At 48.8% G+C, this 17104-nt stretch overlaps 1 protein-coding gene across 3 annotated transcripts in view; it reads right to left on the bottom strand.

Annotated features, from left to right (window-relative positions):
- SH2D4B (SH2 domain containing 4B) overlaps positions 1 to 17104 on the bottom strand; it is an 83700-nt gene that overhangs the window by 7548 nt on the left and 59048 nt on the right. For 2 of the 3 annotated variants that reach the window (XM_079900951.1, XM_079900949.1), the window contains exon 6: positions 16366 to 16490. In XM_079900951.1, the coding sequence (XP_079757077.1) occupies positions 16366 to 16490 (125 nt within the window). Of the gene's footprint in view, positions 1 to 16365; positions 16494 to 17104 lie in introns of all 3 variants that reach the window. The other variant, XM_079900950.1, reaches the window with a different exon arrangement.

Below are 17104 nucleotides of genomic sequence, written 5' to 3' on the forward strand. Positions count from 1 at the left end.
ATGTCCTCTTACACACCTACTTGTTTGCCATCTGCATTCATTCAGCGGGATTATTTATTGCCAGTCACATAGCAGAGGGTAGAAGGTAGATGGGCTGCTCATCATCATGACCCTGAAGGCACTGCACGCTGTGACTCCCCCGCACTGCACCCCTGGCGCCATTGCCATGCTTCACTGTAGGGACACTCCCTTCCCATATCCTTCCTACTTAACAGGAGGTGTGGCAGGACTTCCTTGTGCCCAAAGCAGAGGACACAGAAGCAACCACACTGGCACATGTCCCCCTTTTAAGACAGCCAACACAAATGGGGGCCACCTCTTTCCTCCTTGCCCAGGACTTACCAAGAGGCAATCAAGCCAGCCACCCGCTCCCCAACCAGGCTGTATAAGCAGAAAACCAGGGAGAGAGAAGGAGAGAAGAGGGTGGGAAGCACTCCCACCGCGGGGTGCCCGAAGAATCACACATACATGCCATGCAGGAGGGAGGATGCTCCTTGGATGGCCTCGGTGGGTTCAGCCAGAGAGGCAGGGACAGCCAAAAGAGGACCAGCCGAAAGGGCACGCCCAGGGTTTGTCAGAAGACTCAGCACTGTCCCCCACCCTCCTCCCTGGCCCAATACCAGAGGACCTAGACCCTAAAGGTGTCTAGGGCAAGGAGGTAAGTAAGGGGAAACAGAGATGGAGCCAAGGGCTGTGAGGAAGAAGGACCAGAAGATGTCACCTCTGTCCCAACTCCAAGTACCTCAAGCTGAAGCCCAGCCTAGACTTGGGAGTTGGAGAGGAGGGGAGTGTTACAATGGGCGGAGGACTGAACAAACTTAAATATGACCTGACTTTTTAATACGCAAAAGTCACCAGTAACCCCAAAATGACAATGCCATGCATCTCTGCCATCTAAAACCCTTGAAGGGCTTCCCACTGACCTCCGTCTGGCAGAGCCTGGCTCAGGAACAACGGACACCAGGCTCTGAATGCCCGATTTGTCCCAGCTGACCCTGAATCCTCATTGAAGGATTCCTCTTTTCTCCCAGGAATCACAGGCTGCTGGTCACCTACACTCTACCTTTGTGTGGGTTAGAAAAAGATGTCCCTCTGGGTGATTGAACTAGAAAAAGGTGCCTCCCTGGGCCAAAATGGCTAAGCTCACTTTTCTGTATTTCAATCCATTCTCCCCCCAAACTAGCCCCCTTGGCTTCCCTTTATTCAGTGTACAACTTGCTTAACCCCGTCAGGAAATCATTTTTATCCCAGGAGGCTCCTAGAACGTCCCACCTCTGGACTTTTATAACCTTCTGTCCAAACTCTATGGTATATTAGTAAAGTGGCTGGGAATAGCTCAAGGACAGAGCCTGTGATGGCCGTGGGAGTGTTCTGTTCAGCCTCCCTTACAGAGAGACCCTGCTTCAAGGAGCAGCAATGCTGGTGAGCTGACAGCCTCCAGCTGCTAGTCCTTCAGGATCCACTGTGCACAGGGGGTACTATGTGCCTGACTCGGACAAGGGGTACTATGACGGAGCCCAAGGGGTACCAGAGCTGCCATGCCTACCCAATGTGGGACTCCTCTAGCAAGCAGTCTTTCCTCAAGAGCTTCCCATCAACCTGACCAAGATGTTCTCTGAGCTGCACTCCCACATCAGGTTCTTCCTCCCAATAATCTGTCCTTCCTTCCCTCTGCTCCTTCACAGGTGTCAGACCTGTACCATGTTCAGAAGACTCTCCCCATCTGTCCTGCTCTGTCTCCCCTTTATCCTTCACAGACATTTCCTCCAATAAAGCTCTTGGACTTCTGCTTCTGGAAGACCTGAACAGACACAGAAATCTTATCTTTGTATTCCAAGTGCCTGGAATGTTGGGGGCTTGTTTGGAGCAGTGATCGTGCACATGGACTAAAATCACAGCTCAAGGACTTGATCAATAGGTGGCTTTGGGAAGGTCACTTAAGCCCCTCTGAAACCCAGTTCAGTGACCTCATCTATTAAGTGGTACTGATTATAACACCTACATCATACGGTTGTTTGAGAATTCCTTACGTTAAGGCATAAATGTGCTTATCACACATGTGAATGTGCCTGAGAACATAATGACTACCCGATACAACGTAACTCATTTGCACTGGATACACTGAGTACACTACACACATGCTAGTGTTGGATGTTACCTTGAGCTGGTAGCAGCAATGGTCACAGTACTGCCAAGCTGTGCTGCTCACTACCCGCACGCACAGTCCTCTCAGACAGAGGCTGCTGAAGGTGACTTCCTCTGAAGGGGACCACTTGGGTCCCTGGGCCCCAGCCTGGGATATTCCTGGGAGACTCTCCAGATATCTCAAATAGTAAGCATCTGTGAACTCTGCCCCCTCTTTGATACCTACCTGGGGATCAGAATTGTAATTTGGCCCAAGACCAAAGGTGATACAGCCTCATAGTTCAGGATGGCAAAGAATTTCACAGAAAACCTGACTCCTAAGAGAATTAATTGGTGGCTGAGGGCCGTGTAGGATGATGGTGAGGAGAGGCTGTTAGGTTTTCCTGCCCCGTTCACTCTGCTCTCCATCGCTCTCTCTCTTCTGGATCACCTCGAAGCCAAGTGTACTAGGAATTAGCATTAATCATATCCCATCCCATCCCACCTCCTCTCTGAAATACTCTACAACCTCCTGGCCAGGGAAAGAGGGGAGGGCCTCACCTCACCACTTCTGGCTGGGGAGTGAGCTTACCGTTGGGATCATGGAAACTTTCTAACTCTGCTAATGACTAGGATCTTCTGCTGAGGGGGATGGCCTTACCAGACGATGTTCCAGGGTAAGTTGCTCTGGAATGATTATTGGAGTATGCAGCTACACGTTCTTTCTGAGCCAATTCTCACCCCCAGACAATAGGAAATGTAGTTTTTCCAGAAACACTTTCTCTCCTTCCTTCCTTCCTTCCTTTTTTCCTTTTTCCTTCCTCCCTTCAGTAAACATTCATCAAGAACTCTCTAGGAACCAGGTCCCATGCTGGGCACCTGGGAGTCAGTATTAAATGAGAAACAATTCCTGCCTTCCAGAATCTCTGACTCTGGACTGAAATCAAGATTAGCAAAATTTTTTTAAGAGCGGGCGGGGGAGGGGTGGTGCTCGCTGTAACTAGTGGCAATAAAGGCTATAGGGCGTGGGCTCAGGGAGGCGACCCACCCAGCCCTGGAGCCCAGGGATGGAAGCTCCAGTTAGACTGAAAACAGAAAGGTTAAAACAGAGAGGCAAGGAAAGGAGGGCAGTTTGCAAAAGGAACGAGCAGGCGATTCTTCATGGCTGGAGGGAAGGCTAAAGTAGGAGCTGGGGGGAATTCCCTGGCGGTCCAGTGGTCAGGTCTCTGCACTTTCACTGCTGAGGGCTCCGGTTCAATCCCTGGTTGGGGAGCTAAGATCCCGCAAGCTGCGCAGCGCAGCCAAAAATTAATGAACTGTTTTAAAAAGTAGGAGCTGGGCAGTGGCAAGATGTGTAGAGGCTGGCAAGGGTCAGGCCCCAAAGTGCTCTCCATACCATTAAAAAGGATTATGGACTTAATTCTGAGGGCAATGGGGAGCTACTGATCTTCCCTAAACAGAAGAATGTGAGAATGTTCAAGGGTGGAAAATGGATTGAAAGGTATGGATTGGAGTCATACAAGCCAGGGATTTCAACTCACTGAGGGCTTTTTCACCTAAGTGTTGCTTCACAGCTCCATTTCCACAGTTGTGATATTGGTATCCAGCTCCCAAGCCACTAGGCTACCAGAAACGGTTTCTGTTTTGAAGCAGAAAGGCAAAAGGATACACCAAGGGTCACATGAGAGGCCTTCTATCAAAGCCAGCACTGGGCAGTATCTGGGGACTCAGTGGCCCTCATCTCATTTAGCCTTCCTAACAACCCTACCGTCATCAGTTCATAACTGAGGACACTGAAGGTCAGCAAGAGAAGTGACTTACCCAAGGTCACAGAGCTATTAAGTGGTGGAGCCAGAATTTGAACTCAAGTCCTCGGACTCCAAGTCCAGTGCTCTTTGCTCTACACCAAGTTATCTCATGCAGAGGACAGCAAGTGCTGTGAAAGACACAAGAAGGAGGAAATTAATGAGGCCTGTAGAAGTCAGGGCAGGATTTATAGAGGCAATGAAGGGGGATGGGAAGTGCACCTTGAAGGCTGGGTAGATGCTAGGTGAGCAGAAAGGAGTGACGATGAGGTGAGAGGAGAGAAGAAGGGGTAAGTGAGTGAAGCGTCACAGTGAAGACCAAGAATGACACAACCATGGGATATTTATATAAATGTGACATAAGTTTAATCTACATCTCAGGAGCTTAAGAGACATGGAGAATGGAATGAAAGGTCTAACACATGTATAAGCTGAATCCCAAAAAAGAGAGAGGAGAATGAAGAGGAGGGAATATTAGTCAAAGACACATAACAGTGAAATGGCACAAAGCTACTCAATGTCTCATTTTGTCAACCGGAGAGAAAAGGCAGATTACCTGCAAAGAATAAAAAATTAAACTGATGGTTGACTTCTCCACTGCAACAATAGAAGCCAGAGGACAATGAGATAATATTTTCAGAGTGCAGAGAAAAAAATAATGGTGTTTAATGAAACTCTTTCAAGGTGAAGGGGAAAATAAAGACGCCTTCAGAAAAAAAAATTTTGAGATTTGACTACTAAGAAAATTCTAGAGGATATACTTCAATTAGAAGAAATATAATCCTACACAGAGAATCTGAGATGCTAGAAGGAATGATGAGCATGGCTACTGTAGGTCAATTTAAAAATATATATTGACTTACATTAAAATTGTAAGTTCAACATTAGTGTATCTATAATTATAATTGGTAAAGTCAAGATTATACATGGTGTGAACAGAATACTGTATAGAAACTATATGTAAGTTATTTGTCAGCATTTCATGCAAGTGTGATTATTTTCTAAGGCCCTTCTAGCTCTGGTTTTATGAAATATGTGAATGTAGTATTTTCATCAATAAAGTTTAATACGCTAAGCATTAGTTTAAAATTTGAATGAGAACAATGTTAGGTAGATATGAAGTTATTTACCACATGTTGTAATGATCATGTTTTGAATTGATTTCAATATGCAGTATTTGAAAAATGTCAATACATAAAGAAAAGGAAATGAGTGCAATTAAGTCAATATATTTTTAAAGCAATTTTTATAATTTAGCAGACATTGCATCTTAATATAAGTAACTATTAAAATCGTGTCCTTGTGAAAAAATAAATAAAAATATATATTGACTTACAAAATAATAATAATAATGGGTAATTTGAGGGTTTGAATAAGATAGAACTATAATACTGGACAACATCTTATCAGTTGAGAGAAGGGTGCTTGGAGTTTAAAAAATCTGTTTGTTTAGGAAGAGGGTAAAGATATATATTAACTTTATAATATATTAAGTATGCATGTTAAATCACCTGAATTAACCACTAAAAGATAGGCATTGTTGTTCTGTTGTTCTCCAACAACAGAAGTGGGAAAATGCAGTGAGAAAAAAATTTTTTTTTTCAGTGAAGTGTGAAACGAGCCAATAACTGAAAAATAAATACACTATAGTTCCGTTTATATTAAATTAAAAAACTCACAAAGCTAAACAGTCTAGTGTTTGGAGATCAATATATAAACAATACATGAAGCAAAGAAATGATGGACAAAATACTGAGGACAGGGATCGTATCTGGTGGAAGGAAGAGGGCTGCCTGGTGAGAAGCACACGGGCTTCCAAGGATTGGTGATGTTTCCACTCCTTAAGTTTTCATTCTGCCCTGCTTTTCACCAGGGTCAGCGGCAGAAGCAAACAGAGGTGTAACCTGGAAACTGAGGCAGAATCCCAGCATACAGATGGAGGCCCTTGATGGGGACTAAGGGGAACAGGGCACTGGACCTGAGCGGGCCCACAGGTCCCTGATGTGTCCAAGGCTTCTCGGGAGGTCAGAGGCAATCCGACTAACTGCAGCGCCCTCTATGGGGACACTGCCCAAAAAGACAGGGCCAAGGTCAGGGGATAGAGGCCCTTCAGGGCAGCAGCCCCCTTCCCCACGGTTGCATCAGGCGAGGGTGAAAAGGTGGGGCAGGCAGATGGCAGCATGTACGCTGGCACAGCAAAGGAGCCCAGGCTCCCATCACCCCCACATTAACATCACAGGCAGGAGTTTGCAGCCAGCACACCTGTGAAGTGGAGCCAGTGCTCCTGACTTCTGTCTGTTACTGCACCTCGAGCACAATTCCCGAGCATTCTTCCTGCCACCTCGCCTAATCATCTCCCTGGATTCCACACACATGCTCTCAAACACCAACTACTCCACGTTCACTATCAAAATACTCAATATTTGCTCCATCAGTGCTAACCGGTGGCAGCCCCAGGAAAGGAAAGGCACTTTAAGCATACTTGCAAAAGACCCTCTGCTCTAATGGACCCATAAATCCACATGTTAGCAAATCCTAAAGCAGACCCGGGATTCAGTTCCCAACCCCTCTGCCACCTCCGTACCTCCGTCCCTGAAATCGTTAGCTTGGAATTGAACCTCAGTAACCAAATGAGCTCCTTTTATTTCTGTTAGAGCTTCTCCACTGAAAAGAAAGGCAGGCAGGCCAGACAGGACGTTTTACTTTTTATGGTCTCAATTTATCTGACATGCGTATTTCTTAAAGCTTTCACCAAAGCTACACCTCACCAGCCAACAACTCCTCCATTACCTTTCTCATTTATTTCTGTGACTTTCCTTCCCCTTTCTTATTGCCGTACTTTCCAGATGGTATCATTAAGGGGGCTGGAATTATTAATCGCTTCATTCTCAACAGTTTCTCAGAGCATCCTAAAGCCACACAGATTGTGATGAATGAGTTCAAATGCCTTCATTTTTTATAACTCCAAATGAAATTTAGCCACAGTTAACTGCTGAGACGAGTGTTTCTCTGGACAAGCATCTTGGTTCCAGATATATTATGCACAAGAGGCACCATCCCATGCCCATGACTGCCTGCTCCAAGCTGACATGCCAGGTTCAAATCACTGATGCCGCTGTTCATGACATTGTTGCAACCACCCAGCAAAACGACTTCTGAAACTGGCTACACAAGGATCCTGTGTAGCACTAACCTCAACTGGAAGCATAAATTCATTATTTGATTCACGCCAGTCTCACTTACTGTGAGTTCCACTAGGCCAGTTATTTTCCTCAATATAGTGGACATAATTGGTCTTGCCCACTCAGGACCATTTGCCCTTCTTCTGGCAAGGGAATGGTGAGCTTCCTTTGTGAGGCCACACCATCCCACTCGGTCTATACAGTTGCAATGGGATAGACTCTTCCCTGCTCTGGGGATGGTCATGTGACTCAAGCCTAGCCAATCAGAGAGCTCATCCCTCTGGCCATGGTGATTGGTTCAGGAGTGGGCATGTGACCAAACCAGAGCCAACAAGGCAGAATAATGGGACTAATACCAGAAATTATTTGAGAGAAAAGTATGCCCTATCTTCTGTTGGATTCGAACCTAGGAGAATGAACGCACACATGCAACCACAGGCTGATGCATTGCTTGAGAATAAAAACAACATGGAGAGCAACAGAGCTGAGCGATGGAGAGAGGCCAGTTGCTAAAAACTTAAGCTCCCTGGATCAAGCAAAGCCTGAAGCTGGCCTGATGTTTGGGTTTTTCCAGTCACATAAGCCAATAAATTCTCTTTTGAGGATACCAGTACGATTATTTTTCTGTTAATTGCAAGTGAAAGTAAGCCATTCGGGGAGGGAAGTTGTCAGTTTTGTTCACCACCACATGCCCTGTACTTAGTACAGTGTCTCACAGACAACAGAAGCTTAATATTAATAATCAACAAATGATTTAACTGCCTTACACAGGGAGCCTGCTCCCTGGTGCCCCTGCCCAGGGAATTCAACAACCCCAAACTCTGACAACTCCCTGTTTTACTGCATTTACTCCATGAGGACTCCATTTATTGCATTTATGGTGGAGACTGGGATAGCATCCCTCAGAAAGTCTATGGGAGGCGGCCCCAGCTGCACGAGGAGCAAACACTTGCCCCAGCCAAGAATAAGGCATGGCAGCTGAAACAGCTGTCCCTACGGCCCAGAGATGGCTGGATGTCTCCTAAAGGAACAGCCATCTCTTCATCCTCAAGGAGACATCCTGGACTGGAAAGGAACTGACTCTCCTGGGCACTGCGTGCCCCAGGGCAGTTTCTTAACCTTTGGAGCCTCTAGTTCCTTACCTTGAGATGGCAGCAATGCCACAGTGCGTCATAGATAGGAGCGTGGACTGTGGAGCCAGACCACCAGGGCTTGAATCCCACCACCCCCACTTACTAACAGTGAACCGCAGGCAAGTGGCATCACTTCTCTATGCCTCAGTTTCCTCATCTGTGAAACGGGGCTAATGCTAGTAGCAAGCACACAGTGTTAGTATGAGCATCAAAGAAGTTAAAGTATGTGATGTGCTTAGAAGAGGGCCCCACATACTGTAAGCACCATGGACCTAACTGCTAGTATTATTACCTCTTCCAGAAAGTTGTGCAAAGGGTAAATGACATACTGGATGTTCGATATTTACTGGACACAAAGCTAGCACAAAGGAAATGGTCACTGAATTACCAGGTAAAACATAAAAGCCAGTGTGAGCCCACACGAGGCCAACCAACCACACTTTGTGGATATAGACCAGTGCACACCTGACGGAGGAGTGGTACCAGGTCAGGTACCCCCTGCCCAGGGATGCCACCAGTCCAAGTGGTGCCTCTGGGCACCTCCACAGCCCCATGCAGGGGACAGGGCCTGGAAGCAGGGAAGAAGGAGTTGGTGATAACTTCATGAGATCAGAGAAATTATAGAAAAATAAAAGTGCATTTTCTTTGTGCACTTAACTAAACTTGAAATGTGGCTACACAAATGTTGGTAATGCCTTACTGTCTGCAGGGGGCGGACAGCATATTTGTGACGATTACAGGAGAAAACACACGTTAATTGCAAGCCATGTTGATCCCCTGCAGGAAGTGTTTCCAGGAGGTTGAATCCTAAAGCAGGGGACACCCTCCTGCCCCGTGCACTCCCGGGGGGCTGATGAGGGGGAGTGTGAATCACAACACCCAAAAGCAGCATCACTATTTTAAACGAAAGCTGTAAGCAAATGACGCTGACACGTGAATGTATAAAGAACTTAAGTACTAAACAGAAGGTAATTTGGGTCTAATAAACTTTTTTTTTTTTTTTTTTTTTTACGGTACGCGGGCCCCTCACTGTTGTGGCCTCTCCCGTTGCGGAGCACAGGCTCCGGACGCGCAGGCTCAGCAGCCATGGCTCACGGGCCCAGCCGCTCCGCGGCATGTGGGATCTTCCCGGACTGGGGCACGAACCCGTGTCCGCTGCATCGGCAGGCGGACTCTCAACCACTGCGCCACCAGGGAAGCCCCGGGTCTAATAAACTTTTAATAATTAAGCATAAGTGTTACATAAGTCATTTCCAGAAAGCTTCTCAACTACTGTAGTGACCATACTTTATTCTCTAGCAAGTGTCAAAGCCGCCATATTTGTTTCTCAGATAAACAGAGAAAGCAGAGCTCACAGTAGGAAGGGGTGAGAGAGAAAAGTCGTGTCATCTGATCTAATCCCCATCATACTGGACAACGCACGCTTTCACTGTCTTGACTGAAGAGCCATCTGGCCTCTGTTTACACATCCCAGCAGTGGGTGCTCCCAGCTCCTGGAGGTAGTTTATCCCATCTCAGGACAGCTAACTGCTAAAAAGATGATCAGACTGAACCAAAGCCAGCACCTTGTGATTTTCACCCAGTGTTCCATTGCTTGAGGCCGCTGACCTTGAGGACATTAGTGGTTTGAAGACACAGCAGCTGTGCCACCCACCCCAAGTCTTCCACCTCAACCCCATGCCTGTTGTCACAGAAATGTGAGGCCAAGGGCTCTGGCATGAGCTGGAGCCCTGGGTGCCAGGGCTGGGATGAGCTTGGGGCTGGGGACTGGTGGGAAACTAGACTACAGGTCCCAGAGCCAAAAAAACCTAACGGCAGTTTCCTGGGTCTAGCCTATGATAGAAACTTCCCGGAGTTAGCAAGGTAGGAGGAATCTCTTGTAACCACCAGAAATACGATGAGACTGTCAGAAGTATATTAAATCAATTCCATCAACAGAAATCAAGTTTATTGTCACTCTGTGCTTCTATTTAATCCCAATAGAAAATAAAAAATCAGTTCTATCAAATCCAAGCCATCTAGGTCCCCCAACCCCTGTCCCTTCCCACACATTTGAGTTACCCACAGCTGTGCATCAGAAAACAATCTCAGCAAAACATCCAGACTAAAAGCGTTAGGTAGACAAGACACCAAGGGTCTGAAATCAGAAACACGGAATTATAGAGAGCAGAAAGGAAAGAGTTACAATCTTGGGAACACCATTACAGTCGATGCTTTCCTAAAGCAAAAAATAATTTCGCTCTCTTTGTAATCTTTTTTTTGATACCCTATAGCCAGTGCACAATTCTTTTAAAAAGAAGGAAAAAGATTCCTTTATTTCTTAGTTGAAACAGCTTAAGCAAGAACTTAAGAGAAAAGTAGGTCAACTGACCTACTTCTTTTCTTCTTTAGAAATGTTTGCATTTGGGATCAGAGTTGGTGGAAATTTTCCATTCCAAATTCTGCTCAGGAAAGGAAAATGAGCAATCTGACTTGACGAGATGGATCATGACATGCTAATCATCCTTCCAAATGACCCACGTGTTACCCCTCACAGCTTTTAAAAAAATTTCAAGATGGGTATCATATTTAGAATGAAAAAAAATTCAGACTTTTACTTTTTGTGGGGAAGGCTAAATATGTACCATCTTCCTTTTGTGCACAGTCGTTTGATGTCATCATTCTCTTTACTTCCAAGTGAGAGCAGTGGCATACTCTCAGGGTATGAAGCCACATTTACATGCTTCAAACCCCGATATGCGTCTCCAAAGGCTACCGTGTTGATTTATTCCATGTAACAAGTGGAAGCATTTAGTGCAAGTTCTGAACACTTTATAAAAACCATACATGTAATCCTTATAACACCACCACCACTTTCTCTACCCCTGGTTTCTTCAGCTAGTCCTTGCTTCACATGGATGTGGTGCCTGGGTCCACACCACCCGGGTCCCCCATTCCGGCTGCCACCTCTCAACAAGTTCCAAAGCCTCACGTAGTTTCCTATCCTTCCACTGATCTTGAAAGCCGAGGACAAGAGCCTAGCTGGCTCACTCTCTCCATCTCAGCCCCAGACACTCTAGCCCCTGAGAATGACCCCAAAGACCAAACAGGGCGCTCCCAGATTTCCCCTCAAGCTGGGCCAGGAGACCAGTGGCAGCTCTGCTCTGGAAGGCCCACGGATTGAGGAGGGGTGAGATTTAAGAGAAAGAACTCGGGCCGTGCGTAACAAAAGTTCAAGTGAATATACAGTAAGGGATTGTGGATCCAGAGGAGGCGCTTTTTCGCCCCAAGCTCCCTGCCTGGCGAGCAGCATATTCAAGGGGCCACCAGAGTGGAGGAAGAAAACCTGGGGTCCAGAGGCCCTACATCTTGTCCCAGCTCCCATGCTTACTGCTGGGTGAATAAGGGTGACTTCTCAAGCTCTCTGGTCATCAGCGTCTTCATCTGTAAAGGGCTAACCATGACCAGCTCGAGGAGAAGTTGAGAGCACCTGTGAGATGGTGCACGTCAAACCACCCTGCACGTCTACACAGCCAGGCAAACACACAAGACTTCACGGCAGCAGCCAGTGATGAACACTGATCAGCCAGTTCAAGCCTTTCCTGCTCGGTGCAGCTCAGAGAGGATGTGCTGTCCCGGTGCATGCAGTTGTGGGGGACCGGGGCCGGGGGCAGCGAGCGAGACCCCATTCCCACTCAGCCCCGGCCTCCCCAGGCACAATCCTTCCCACCTCCTAGGGGCTGCCGCCCTGCAGGACTCCTGGAAGGGTCATCCAGACGGGGTGCCCACTGCTGTGCCTCAGTTCCTGGACCGCAAACAACATCAGTAATAGGGACACAAATAAGGAGAAGAAGCACAACAGTCGCTGGGAGAAGAACACCTCGCTCCACAGCCCGCAGACTCCCGCCCGGGCGCCTGCTCTGCGGCCAGCCTCACGCCCTGGCCAGCCTTCCCCATTCTCCTGACCGCCTGAGAAAACTTTGGAGGTCCTGGGGCAATGCCAGCAGAATCACACTGCATCCCAGATGCTAAGGAGAGAAAGCTCTCAAGGGCCCTCGGGCCACCCATCTGAGGAGTCCAGTAGCCATCCTGCTGCCCAATAGTAGCTGCAACCACCTTTCTTCTATTTAAGTGAAATGTGTCTCTTTAGAACTCCCAGCCCCCGAGCCCCTTTAATAATCTCCCTTTCTCCAGACAGGACTCCAGAGATTGGGGAGTAGTGGCTCTGTTCCCCCCTTCTGCAACACAAACATTTCCCCAAATAATCACTAACAATGCTATGACTTCTACATTCTCCCCCCTCCCCCCTTCAAAGACATTCGGATGCGCTGTGGTCAAGAGCAAGGTGGACAAGGAACCTGAAGGGAGGGACCCAGCCTAGAACCCTGCAGCCCTGGGACCTTCAACACTCCTCTCCTCCTCGTGTGCCCTGAAGTCGCAGCATGGGCAGGTAGGAAGCAGTGCCCATTCCACTTAGGAGCTCTGCTTTGCACGGAAAGCCACGCCCGGCTGCTGGACCCCCGCAGGCTGCACCATCCACATGGTGCTTGTCAGAAAAGGCATGATGGGAACACCCCACCCGAATGCAGGACAGGCCATCAGGAGATCCACTCCGGAGCCCCAGCTCCACCATCGACTGCGCAGCCGGGAATCTGCCCCATCCACTCCCCGCCAAGCCCTAACTAAGGGCCAGTCACAGACAGCCAGTGGGTTGCTGCCAGGACAATGAACCATGGACCAAGTGTGACTGTTTTCTAGACTGTTTTCTTTTCTCAGGAAAAGAAATGGGTTCTGACTGAGCCAGTGTTCAGACAGAGGATATTCTTAATAGTTTTAGATACATGGTGAAGTCCAAAAATAGATACTTTTTTCCCCCAACGTCAAGCTTATATGCACTAGCTTTTCCCAGGAGTATTTTTGTATACCAGAAGTCTCTCTTAAAACCACTGGAACATAACAATGAACCGAGGAGAAACGAGGAAGGACTTTAACATCTTCTCTCTCTCTTTAACAGAGGGGACTTTATCAAGAACCCCGTGGTCCCAGCGGGGAGCCAGTTCCTCCTTCCCTCCCGGTCTGTGCTCTGAGCCCACGTCCCCGAACTGTTTCCCCGGGGAGGTGGGGTCTCTAGTGGCCCACCTCAGAGCGTCAGCACTCACGCCAACGGCTCGTTATGGCGGACAGAGCGCATTGTTGGCTTGATCTTCATACGTATCCTGTGGAGTCAATGTTATCATCACAGATGGGGAATTTAAAGGACATACCCAAGGTCACAGAGCTGCGAGGTTCTAGAGGGGCCCCAGGTCTTCAGACTCCTTGCCCACATTGCTCTTTGGATTACACCTCGACACATCCAAATAACGTTTGATAGAAGGGAAGAAAATAGAAGTCACAGCAGTCCTTTTTAACCTGCATCTAAAATCCATCTAAATTAACTAGGAAAGCTTTCCCCAGGAAAGAAAAGATTTATATTGGGATTGCGATCGATGGCATTATCGGCTCAAATTCTCCTCCCCTCCTGTCTCCATACCCTTTGACGCATGGCTTTGCAGTTCCTCACACGAAAGGAGCAGAAGATTTATCCCAGCGCCTCAACTCTGTGACGTATTGTGGCCAATGGCACGAGGTGAAAGTGACAGGGTGCTGGTTCGGAGGCTAGACTTCTGGAGCCTAACATGCTGCCACGTGCTCTCTGGTTCCTGAGAAGCGCATGCCTGGGCTAGCCTGCCAGTCCCAGGAGGAGCCTGAGAGATACACGGGGCAGAGCCGCCCCAGCGAAGACGCCCAGCCTAGACCAGCTGAGAGCAGAGCCCCAGCCAACTGGCAGCGGACTCCCTACCAATTAGACTGTGGGGCAGAAGGTTTCTTCTCCTGGACAGATTAACATGGGGGGGGGGGGGTCCCACCAAGGATGCTGTAGGGAATTGCTATGTCGGAAGAGAAGTTGGACCATACCAGAAGTTCCAGACTTTGGGGTTTTAGGTATAAGTAAAAAGGGTGGAAACCAACATGGGGCCGCTCCCTTTTTGCTCTTCTGAGCAAAGGCAATATATAAAAAAAAAATACTGCTTACTATCACCATCAATTCATAAGACATAGGACATTTTAACACTAAAACTGAGGAGAGGATATCATCTTCGAGTACAACACAGTCCTTTTCAAGCAAAGATAGTTGGCCACCCTCCATATGTGAGCCTTTTCCTTTCATCTTGTCACAGATCAATGAAAACTTCGACACATAGCTCTCGTCCGTGGACTAGCAACGTTCCTACACGCTTTATGGTGGAACTGTGAGAAGAACACGAAATCAGTTACGTAAATTTCGAGACTTAAATCATGGTTCTGGGGCTTCCCTGGTGGCGCAGTGGTTGAGAGTCTGCCTGCCAATGCAGGGGACACGGGTTCGTGCCCCAGCCCAGGAGGATCCCACATGCCACGGAGCGGCTGGGCCCGTGAGCCATGGCCGCTGATCCTGCGCGTCTGGAGCCTGTGCTCCGCAATGGGAGAGGCCACAACAGTGAGAGGCCTGCGTACCACAAAAAAAAAAAAAAAAAAATCATGGTTCTGTTTCTTCTGTGACAATATAAAAAGTACATGTCTTTTTCATCAGGATAGAAAATAAAGCTAAAGATAAATGTAAGCACCTCTGCCGTGCCTTCTCCGTTGGCTGCCACAAGTGCAGCAGAGCAGCCAGTGGTTCTGACAAACCCCAACCGCGACAGAACTTTTAAGTTGCACTACGCAGGTGCCCAGGATGCTAGTTCTGTGTTTCCATGATTATGATAATATACAAATGAACAGGAAAGCAGTGATGCAAATGGAACCTCTCACAGGGGCTACAGGGACACATAACAGGGACAGAAGTTAGAGGCAGGGAATCCCCGGGACCAGCTCCCGGGACACACAGCTAGGCCACACGTGAACGTCGACTGTCGACTTTCTGAGCCATAAAGAGCTACCCCATCCTTCTGTTAGGTTTGTGGAGGCCCAGGAGAAGGAAGGGGTCTGAAAGTGGATGGTGGTCCCAACAGATTCTATTACCATTCCAAACTATCCGTACCACAGATGCCAGGCTGGCTCTGGCCAGAGGAATGTGAGCAACCATGGCACACGTCAGTTCCAGCCAGAAGCTCCGGGAGCCAGTGTGTCGCTGGCCATGCCCCTCGTTTTCCCTCTGTCATGAGATCACTGGCGTTTCCAGTAGAGGCAACTCCTTCTGTCTGAGGCCCAGATTAAAGTTCACGACCAACTCCCACTGGGCGTGTCACATGGGTAAGAAATGAGTCTTGGCTGGCAGACGCCACTGAGACTTTGGGATCATTTCTCACTGTAGCATCACTAAGCATAATCTGACTGACACGATGGGGATGCTACTGAGGTGAAGAACTCAACATCAGTGGCAACAGAGAAAGAGGGTTCATTTGTCTTGGATGCGTTTCTCTACCTGATCCCTGAGCAGGTAAGAAGCGGAGGTGAGGGCTGAGTACAGAGATGCCTAAGACACAGGGCCCCGGCCCCTTGGAGCCCATGGCTAACCAGAAAGGCTAGCCTCACCTCTCGTGTGGCTGGGTTTTCTCATTGCTCCCAGATGAACCTCACTCCTCAGGCCCTGAGGGGACTCACACACCTACCAGGCCCAATGCAGAGACAGAAGATGCCTCTGAGGAGCCCTGGACGGCCAGGGAGGCTGTGAGGTGAGGGCAGTAGGCAAGAGCCACGTTCATGCCTTCCCAGCAGAGAGGGCAGTGCACGTCCAGAGCCCTGGGGCCTGCAGTCCCCTGGACTCGCACTCACAGATGTTGCGCTTGGTCTCTGACCATCTCCATCAAGGTCACTCAGTGTTTCAGCGCACGCCCTGGGGAGATCAAAGCTTGTGCCTTGAGCTCAACACACTCAGTGAGCAAAGAAAGGACAGACGTGGGCCCTCTCTCTACTCCACCCCAGGCAGGTGAGCCAGGAGCGCTGAGCCTTAGCCCTGGGAGACCGGCCAGTCTTCGTGGGGCCGGAGCGGAATTAGCGGAGTCTAAAGTCCTTGACTCCTCTGATTGTGGTGGCCCTTCAGGACCCCGCACCAACCCCAGAGGGAGGCTGAGATGTGGAAGTGATCTGCCCCTGCCCCAGGGATCCGGAAAGCCACCCTACCGTGGAACCAGGGGGCGATGGCTTTGGTGCTCCTCTCAAAGCCCGCGCGGCGAGGCAGCTGCTCCTCCTTAAACCAGCGCACTATGACTTCTCTGGAGACGGGACACAGGGGCCGCTCCCAAGTCCTGCTGAGACAGAGACCGAGTGCGGCAGAGTCAGGGAGAGAGCAGGGGGCCGCGAGAGGGGAAGGAAGGAGGGGGAGGGAGTGGGGGAGACCACTGTGAGAGTGAACAGTCCCGACGCCCACACTCACGCCTGTGGACAGGATTAAATGAGTCCAGGTACTTGAAGGCGCTTTGCAGGTCATAATGTACCAGCTGTTATTGTTTTCCCCAAAAGAAAACTGTTGTCACTTAGTTTGAAAAAAAGCCACGCAGGTGCGAGTGCGAAGTAGGATAGGAGGGGATGTCAGAGGGAGAGATAAGGCATATTTGCCCTCTAGAATGGCCAGGGCGTAAACAGCAGCGTCTATGAAGAAGGATCGTAATGTAATCGGAGCAAAATTATTCACACGTGCGTGTCCTCCGCCCTCCCCAAACCCGCACTGAAGAGAACTCTCGTTTTGCCCCTCCCCGTCTCACCCACCGCTGCCGTCTAAGGGGACACCTGGCTTGACCAGCTAGCCTTCCATGTTTTATGAGGCAGAACCAGGACAGTGAACAGCCTCAATCTGCTCTGGAAACGGCTGAGCTTCACCACCAAGAAGTAAGAGGGAAAAGGACAGAGGAAAGGGAGAGGG

The sequence above is a fragment of the Stenella coeruleoalba genome, assembly GCF_951394435.1.
Source record: "Stenella coeruleoalba genome assembly, chromosome: 16".
Classification (NCBI taxonomy): Eukaryota; Metazoa; Chordata; class Mammalia; order Artiodactyla; family Delphinidae; genus Stenella; species Stenella coeruleoalba.